At 37.2% G+C, this 9,436-nt stretch overlaps 2 protein-coding genes across 6 annotated transcripts; one reads left to right on the plus strand and one right to left on the minus strand.

Annotated features, from left to right (window-relative positions):
* Positions 1-2,997: 2,997 nt before the first annotated feature.
* On the plus strand, positions 2,998-7,211 carry LOC117241146. Its single transcript, XM_033507125.1, is given in 3 exon segments — positions 2,998-5,940; positions 6,004-6,938; positions 7,020-7,211. Coding segments are annotated over 3 exon segments (3,510 nt in total). The 5' UTR covers positions 2,998-3,557.
* A 50-nt stretch (positions 7,212-7,261) lies between these two features.
* On the minus strand, positions 7,262-9,072 carry LOC117241142. Of its 5 annotated transcripts, none has more exons than XM_033507113.1 (6): positions 8,796-9,072; positions 8,295-8,417; positions 7,877-7,922; positions 7,714-7,802; positions 7,534-7,610; positions 7,438-7,478 (listed from the first exon to the last, which is right to left on the minus strand). In XM_033507113.1, the coding sequence occupies exons 2-5, from the start codon at positions 8,401-8,403 to the stop codon at positions 7,546-7,548; spliced, it is 309 nt and encodes a 102-aa protein (XP_033363004.1). In that variant the 5' UTR covers positions 8,404-8,417; positions 8,796-9,072; the 3' UTR covers positions 7,438-7,478; positions 7,534-7,545. The 5 variants fall into 5 exon arrangements, with proteins under 5 accessions (XP_033363006.1, XP_033363005.1, XP_033363004.1 ...); XM_033507112.1 differs by lacking the exon at positions 7,438-7,478 and having other exon boundaries at positions 7,485-7,610; positions 8,796-8,806; positions 8,910-9,072; XM_033507115.1 differs by lacking the exons at positions 7,438-7,478; positions 7,534-7,610 and adding an exon at positions 7,262-7,287.
* Between the last annotated feature and the right edge of the window lie 364 nt (positions 9,073-9,436).

Below are 9,436 nucleotides of genomic sequence, written 5' to 3' on the forward strand. Positions count from 1 at the left end.
TTCGGGGTCTTTAGTTTTTCGATAAAGAGAAGAGAGTCGCGATTAAATAAAGTAAAATTTTAAGTCTTCATTACGATATCAATTCAGTTAGCAAGTCACTCAATTTGTATCGAAATAGTTTAATAAAGTAAAGGTTGATAGAAAACTATATTCGAGATTAAATAATAAACCCAACAACCTTCGACGATCACCGGGACAGCTGGAGTGATGGCACCAGATAGCACCTTTTCCTCAAGGTAAGCAAATTAAATTTAAAAAACTTTCTTCTTCTCTGGCAATCTCGTTGTCCTCGAGAATTGAATCAAAACCTCCTATCATCGATTTCATTTACGGTTTTAAAGATATAAATATTGCTTAAATTTTAAACAAAGGAGTTGTCCGTTGTGTCGGCTTGTGCGAACGGTGTTTTCAGCTACTGAAACACCCACTGATCTTCGCATTCCTCCTCCCATTGTTGGTAAAATATTACCCATCTTTGGGCAAGGCTTGCGAAATCACACAAGTCCCGCTCAGAAAGGACTAATAAATATACCGTCGGGGTCAATTGAAAATCAAGAACGATACCGGTATTGCTATTAACCGATATTCTTGCCATTCTTGCATGCGATTATAAGAAAGATATAATAAAACAATTTCCCTTCGAGAATTTAACCAAAAGATCGTTCGCTGTGTCGGCTTGTGTAAACGGTGTCTTCAATTATCGAAAACACCCATCGATCTTCGCCTTCCTCCTCCCACTGTTGGTAAAATATTACCCGTCTTTGGGCAAGGCTGGCGAAATCACACGAGTCCCACACAGAGAGGATCGTTAGAATTATCCTCGATAGCTAAATTCAAAAGGCAAGAAAATCGTGGCGACAGAATCCATCGGGGTGAATGAATTGAGTTTCGGTCTTAACAGCGAAATTAAAAGAGAAGAGGAAGTCAAACGAAAAAATAAATTTATATAAAACAACAAACAATCTCACATTCCTATCTAATCCAGCAACGCTAAAATATATATATCTAGCTAATCAAATATATATATATATATAATAACCTAACCCATTTCACATTCAAGTAAAAATCCGTTCGACGAGGAAAAATATTTATTGTACCCAGCTTTAATCCTCTCCCGCGCTAGTATCCCTGCGCATAGCAGGTTAGCCGAAAAGTGAAATTCGTTTACCAGTTGCATTAAGCGTCAGTTAACGCTACCCATTAAACGCAAAGGAAAATAATAAAAAATAAAATATTTTAAAATAGTCTTTGGACTATTTCTGGTGGCAGCAACTACCGTATTAATTAATAACCTAAATCGGAATTAAATACACAATAATATCATTTTAATTTATTTCCTTTCCGATTAAATTCAAAACTCAAACTCAACTATAAAAAAAAAAAAAAAAAAATTTTTTTTTTCAGTAAAATCCAACCTTAGATTTGATCGATTTAAACAAAAAATTGATACGTAACAGATTAGTAGTTATAAATTTTTGGTGGCAGCGGTGGGATACGATTCACGGAGGATTAAAGTTGGTTTAAACGATTCGACACGCTCCATAGTAGATTAAAGTTGTCACGCTTGATTAATAAAATATATATATTTAAGAAACAATGGCGACTGTAGTAGAATCGTTTGACGAAGAAATGGTTTTGACATTGTCGGAAAAGCTTAAAGCATGGGATGCGAACTTTCGCGATATGAGTGCAAAACTCGCCGAATTACAAAGCGGATTATTCGAACTTAAAACAAAACAGGAACCTCAAACACGCAGATCGCCGCCGACAGCGCAACAGGAGACAGTCCAGACAGGTGGACATACCCAACCAATTAAGCTAAAAGACGCGATCGAATCGGTGCCAGTGTTTGACGGATATCGACCATCGGTATTCCATTTTTTAAGAGCTTGTGAACGCGCGCGAAATATGATTCCCAGATATCAAGAACCTCAATTGGTAAAATTGTTAGTAAATAAGCTTCGTGGACACGCGTTCCTCGCTATCGAAGACACGGAATTAATGAGTTTAAATGATTTCGGAAACAAATTAAAGGATCTATTCGGCCCAAAGAAATCTCTTAACGAATATAAAGGAGAATTAGGAACGATATTTCAACGACCCGGGGAAGATATATTAGATTATATGGATCGCGTTAGAAATCTTAGATTAGCAATAATGGACGGAGAAAGAGGCGACTACGGCATCATATCCCCCGACGTACAAGATACTATAGATTGGGAAACGAGAGAAGTTAAAGGACTTCCGAACGAGGTATATGTACGAGTAAAAATAGCAGGGTACCATACTTTAGAAGATGCGTATCGCCAAGCCGTCAAAGCAACGCACGAATTGAGACAAATAACCGACAGAACGCGACCCCATCGACCGACACCCTCGAACTATTACAGACGCGACAACGCACGTCCTTCGAACACTAACAACAATATCAGAAACAACCGCCAAAATCGAAGATCGGTACCTCCATCGCAGAATTTTTCGAATACTACTAGACAAAATATCACGTGTAATTATTGTAAAAAACCCGGGCATTTAGTGAAGGACTGTTACAAATTTAAAGCCCGAGTAGATGCCGGATTAATCGTACCCTACGCTTCGAGACCATCGGGAAACCAAACACGTCCTTCGGGAGAATGGGGCGAGCCACGAAGGAACGATACGCCGAATCGCCCAAGAGTACAGGCGGCAACCAGGCGACCGGCGCCGACGGCAACAAATAGAACAAGAGCAGCCACCCCCGCGAGATCGACTCCACCACCCATAACAAGAGACAGAGCGAACGCAACGCCGACCATAAGATCGAACGAACAACCACTAAATACTGTGGGGGAGTCATCCCACAACCAAACAAGGTCACAGACAGAGAATCCAGAATCTCAAGACAAAAGGGAAAGAGTGAAGCACAAGCAACCGGCGAAGGAAAATCATCAGGAGTTGAATTCAGATTCGGAAGGCGACCTCTCCGAATTATTTCAGTAAAATTTAACGATTCCCCAACGACCCCAACTGCACGAATAGTTTCCCCAAATCTAAAAACTAAGACGAGTTTATTATTAGACTCTGGATCGGAAATCAATATTATCAAGAAACCTGCTTTACCCGACTCAGCCATCATCGACGAAAAGGAATCAATCGAAGTGCGAGGAATTACGGCAACGAGCCTGGTCTCCCTAGGGCAGACGGTAATACAGGTTGCGGGCCATCCGGTTATTTTTCATGTAGTCGATGATTCATTGCTAATCGATCAAGACGGAATCCTAGGATCCGAATTTTTTGCAGGTTGTAAAGCTCGTTTAGATTATGAGGAAAAACACATCAAATGGGGAAATATTTATATTCCCTTCGATACTAAAGAAAAAATAATTATACCGAAGCGAAGTTCAGTAACGTGTTCAATTAATATCGCTAATCCAGAGATAAAAGAGGGATTTATTCCAAGAGTCGAGCCGAGCAAAGGAATCTATTTTGGAAATGCAGTTGTGAGGAATCATAAAGGAAAAGGCTATATAAGAGTAATAAATACTACTTCAAGAGATTACGAATTTACAACACCGACGATGGTAATTAAAGAATTTGAAAATCCCTCCTCGCTTCCTAGGACAGCGTGTAATACAGTTCTAAAATCGAAGGAAAGTAGATACGAAAAAATAAATGAGTTACTACGACTCGAACACTTGAACGAAGAAGAAAAGGAAAATGTTAAAAGGTTGATTCGTAATAATCAAGATAGATTTCATATTCCAGGAGATACATTGGAAGCAGCTGAAGTTCTAGAACATAGAATAATTACAACGGATAATATACCAATTAATACTAAACAGTATCGATATCCACCAATACATCGAGAAGAGATAAATCGACAGATTCAAGAATTACTAGATACGGACGTAGTGGAACCATCAATATCTCCATATAACTCCCCGTTATGGAATGTGCCCAAAAAACCCGATTCGCAAGGAAATAAACGCTGGAGATTAGTTATCGATTATAGAAAATTGAACGATAAAACGATTGGCGATGCCTTCCCATTACCCAACATTACAGAAATATTGGATCAATTAGGAAGTGCAAAATATTTTTCCACGTTTGACTTAGCATCGGGCTTTCACCAGATCCGTATGTCACAGGAAGATGCCCACAGAACGGCATTTTCGACACCATACGGACATTTTCAATTCAAAAGAATGCCCTTTGGATTAAAAAATGCCCCAGCAACATTTCAACGTTTAATGAACTCAGTATTATCGGGTCTGCAAGGAATAGAACTATTCGTCTATCTGGATGACATAGTGATTTATTCCAGGTCTCTCCAGGAACACGAAATTAAATTTAATAAATTAATGGAAAGACTGAGGACAGCCAAATTACGATTACAACCCGATAAGTGCGAATTTTTACGACATGAGGTGAATTATTTGGGACATATAATTAGTGAGGATGGCGTGAAACCCGATCCAAAGAAAGTCGAAGCCGTATCAAAATTTCCACGACCAAAGAAGGCGAAAAATATCAAACAATTTCTGGGACTAGCAGGATATTACAGAAGATTTATACCCGATTTCTCCAAGGTCGCGAAACCATTGACACAACTATTAAAGAAGGATACTCCCTTCAAATGGACGGAAAATCAAGAAGATGCATTCAATAATTTAAAAACAGCGTTAATGACGAAACCCATTCTACAATATCCAGACTTTTCTAAACCCTTTAACCTTACTACAGACGCATCGGGATACGCAATAAGCGGTGTACTGAGTCAAGGGCCAATTGGATAGGATTTGCCGATTGCGTATGCCTCAAGACTATTAAATTCCGCCGAACAAAACTACTCTACCATAGAAAAGGAGTGTCTGGCAATTGTTTACAGCGCAATGCATTTCCGACCGTATCTTTACGGAAGAAAGTTCACTATCGTAACCGATCATAAACCTTTAGTGTGGATGCATTCTATCAAAGATCCTACTTCCAGAATTTGGAAATGGAAATTAAAATTATCGGACTTTGAATTTGATATTGTATACAAAGAAGGCAGAGCGAACGCAAACGCAGACGCACTGTCTAGGAACCCTCCGGAAGTTTGTTTACCAATCAGGAAAAGAGAGGAAGTCTCACCGATTCGCTATCCTGTCCCAAAAAGATTCGAAATAGACACGTCAACGGAAGACTCTCCCGTGTTCGAAGCCAAACCACGCGTCCTACCTCAACCCACTGATCTTACAAAACAAGGAAAAATTTCTACTCGAAAGCATCTTACACTGGAAAGAACACCCGTAAAATATTTCGACGAAGCACTAACCGAACTCGACGTAAACACAAATAGAGGAATAACTGATCAAGGAAAAAGGCGCATGGACGTAACAAGCGAAGAAGAACCCTCCGCCGAAATTCCAAAACTAACTCCACAACGAGAAAAGGATACGCATGTCTCAAAAAGATTTAAACTGGATACGTCAACCGAAGATTCTCCCATATTCGAAGCCAAACCACGCGTCTTGCCTCAATCCAGTGATTCTAAAAATCAAGGGAAGGGTGTTACCCGAAAACATTTTACAATAGAAGAAACCCCCATAAAATATTTAGACCAAGCACTAACAGAAATCGATGTAAGTACAGATAGAGAAATAACCAATCGAGAAAAAGAAGACACGGACACGACAAGCGAAAAGGAAACCTCCACTGTAGTTCCAGATCTAATTCAACAACAAGAAAAGGACACGAGACCTACGATAATTGCGGAACTAAAAATTTCGGAAACCCGAGACTCGATTGCGAGAGTAAGTGACCATAAAGTAGTATTTATAGATATACACGGCAAACCGATAGACAAAGGAGCCTTAGAAATGAAGGAAACGGGAAAATTGCCTCGTTACGAAGATTTAATGTTAGAGAAAGCAAGATTGAATTACGATTCTGGAAAATACATTATATCCCTACCGATAAAGGAAAATAGAAATATTCCAATAACACCAGAAAATTTATTAAACTCGCTAAGATCTCTATTAGACGTAGTGAATGAAAAACAGTTAACTTCGTTTAGCATTAGCAAAGGAAACTTAGAGGAAATACCCTGGCGATATACAATCAGAAAATTAAAAGAAATATTTATGGAAAAAACCTTATCCATCACCATTTGCACTGGAGAAGTAATTACTCCACCTGTGGAAGCGCGGAACAGCATAATACGAGAAAAACATGAATCAAGCGTAGCAGGACACAAAGGAATTACCAAAACTTATCAAAGAATACGACAACACTACTATTGGGAAAATATGAAAAGGGAAATTCAAGATTACGTAAGAACATGTAAGGAATGTCAATTGAAGAAACTCACAAGAATAAAAGCAAAACAACCAATGGTACTTACAGACACACCAGGTAAAGCGTTCGACAAGATTAGTATGGATATTGTAGGTCCATTACCAAAAACTCAAAAGGGAAACGAATATATATTAACCATCCAAGATTTGTTAACAAAATACTCAATCGGGATTCCACTAGGAGGAATCTCTTCAGCCGAGATAGCGGACGCTTTTGTAAAGCGATTTATTTGTCGTTTCGGATCACCGAGGGCTATTCTCACTGATCAAGGAACGAACTTTACATCCTCACTAATGAAGAAAGTAGCAAAGAGATTCCGCATCAAACAATATACCACGACGGCATATCACCCACAAAGTAACGGTTCAATTGAAAGATCTCACCACGTACTGATTGAATATCTCAAACTATATATTGAAAATTCCAGAAATTGGGACGAATGGGTAGAGTTAGCCATGTTTTCCTATAATACCTCTGTACACGAAGGAACGAAATTCTCCCCGCACGAATTAGTTTTTGGACATTTAGCCAGAGAACCTACAGGTGAAGCGATAATCGAAGAGAACTTAGAACCGACATACACAGAATATCTCGAAGACCTGTTCGATAAAATTAACACCGTACAACGAATGGCGAGAGAAAATTTGATAAAATCCAAACTAAGATCAAAGGAATATTACGACCGACGAATCGACCCTCAGGACTTTAAAATAGGAGATTCGATATATTTACTAAAAGAACCCAGTAAAGGAAAATTCTCCGATCAATATACTGGACCATACAAAGTGCTAGAAATCTTGCAGAACCAAAACGTCAAGATTGAAGTAAAAGGGATTCCGCGAACGGTGCACTTAAACAAACTAAAACTAGCGCATAACCGAAATAAGCAATGAGTAAAGTGATTTCAGTGGGCAACGTAGTGCAGTAGTGTATGTTGTAGTGCTGTTCATCGATACAGATATCGAACACCTAAAAGAAAAGGAAAAAATTATTATGTGTACTCTAATTATTGTTCAAATATAAAACATGTTGATTCAATAAATAACTAAAAGAGTGAAAGTGAAAATTACCTTAAGAACAAGTGATCAACAAATAAGGAAGTGTACGTGCAAGTACAGGTTATGGATCGTTGTTCGTGGAACATAATGTATGACAGCTACCTAAAATAAGTGAATAAATTAGTTTCAATTGTCTCAGTGCAAAATACGAGGTTACCAAGTGTTATAACTATATTGTGGATAAATTAAAAGGAAGTGCGACACCGTTCGTCGAATAATACAGATAGCGGAAACCTAAAAGAAAGAAAAAGAAAATTATCAGGTGTACTCCAATTATTGTTTGAATATACAACGTGTTGATTCAATAAATAATTGAAAGAGTGGAAATGAAAATTACCTTGTGAACAAGTAATCATCACACGAGAAGGTTTACGTGCAAAATAGGTTATGGATCTCTGTTTGCGGAACACCATGTACGACAGCCAGCTGAAAATAAATGAACAAATTAACTTCAATTGCCTTAATGCAAAATACAACATTACTAAACGTTATAACAATACTGTGGAAGCATGGCGCTGTTCGTCGAACAACACAGATAGCGAAAACCTGAAAAGAAAAGAAGTTTATTACGAGTGCTCCGATTAATGTTTGAATGTGAAACGTGTTAGTTCAACGAATGACTAAAACGGTGAAGGTGCAACTTACCTCGTGAACAATTAATCACCAGACAAGGAAGTGTACATGCATGAATTTTGCAGATTAACAAGAAGAAATAAAGTAGCTGATAAGTGTAGAAAGAGGTTAGAAAATAATTAAGATAGATTAATTGAAAGTAAAGGGATATTTTATTATGTATTAATCTACGTAGTATTGTTATATTATTATATCTAACATGTAGATGCGAATTTTGTAATGCACAATAGCGGTCGCATGCACAATGCATTATACACATATTAAATTAAATAAACTAAACAGTACCTTTATGGGCACAGATATAAGACGATTGAAGACAACCGTAGTAAGTATTTAAGACATATCCAAGAATCAGATGATGTTGTGGGAATGCTCTAGGTAAGTGATGGGGCATCGAAAGAGTAGAACCTGAAGAATTAAAGACAATGTTAATCTAACAAGTAGATTTTAATCACTAATAAGGGAACTAACTCACATCATACACAAAATAATAGCAAATAGCAGTTACATGCAATAATAAATTAATAGGGAAAATAAGAAAGGTTAATAAACACAGGAATAGGTTAGAAATTAATCAAGATAGACTAACTAAATATTAACAACATGACTGAACTCGGTGCAAAAGAATAAAGTTACGCTACACAAAATATCTGGTAACACAATACACAAAAAACATTAACTAAATTAAACAAGACTTATATAAATGCAAGTCACGTATAATCAAAACAATGACTATCGAAATTCGATAACAATACAATCCATGCTATCACATTAATGTGACCTTACCTTACCAATACCTTAAGGTAGCACACGGTATTGACACACACAATATCATGGAACACAAAACAATATTACAAAAACACTACTAAGTAAAATTATAGTGATTAACAATTAACTAACTATTTCAACGACACGCTACTGTTGACATTAAACCAACGCCATACCAAAGATACACGCGAGCGGCCATGTTGAAAAATTCGTCGCGCGCACATACAAATAATAGCCAATACAATGTAATACAGCATCATAATAGCAATGTTAGGTACTAATAAAAAAAACAAAAAAAAGGAGAGAGTTAAGGAAAATATATATAATAAATAACAACTAACATAATCATAACATATTATATATATATTATATTATATACAGAGATACAGTATTCATACAAGGAACAGGTCCGAATGAAACATATATATATATAAAAAAAATATATATTATATATATATATTAACTATTTTTGTATGTGTGTACAGAACTGATGGCGAATTCATCAACCATTCTCTGAACGACGGATGGAAGAACATGTAGGTGTTGTCCAGACATTTCACGAGGAATCCAGAGAGCATTTCGAATCTCTGCAGAAAATCCTCCCATGCACGATCGTTTACAATAATCAGACTCATCTCGAAAGAAATTTTTTTTAGTTC

The sequence above is a fragment of the Bombus vosnesenskii genome, unplaced genomic scaffold (assembly GCF_011952255.1).
Source record: "Bombus vosnesenskii isolate JDL3184/JDL3185 unplaced genomic scaffold, Bvos_JDL3184-5_v1.1 scf7180000015320, whole genome shotgun sequence".
Lineage (NCBI taxonomy): Eukaryota > Metazoa > Arthropoda > Insecta > Hymenoptera > Apidae > Bombus > Bombus vosnesenskii.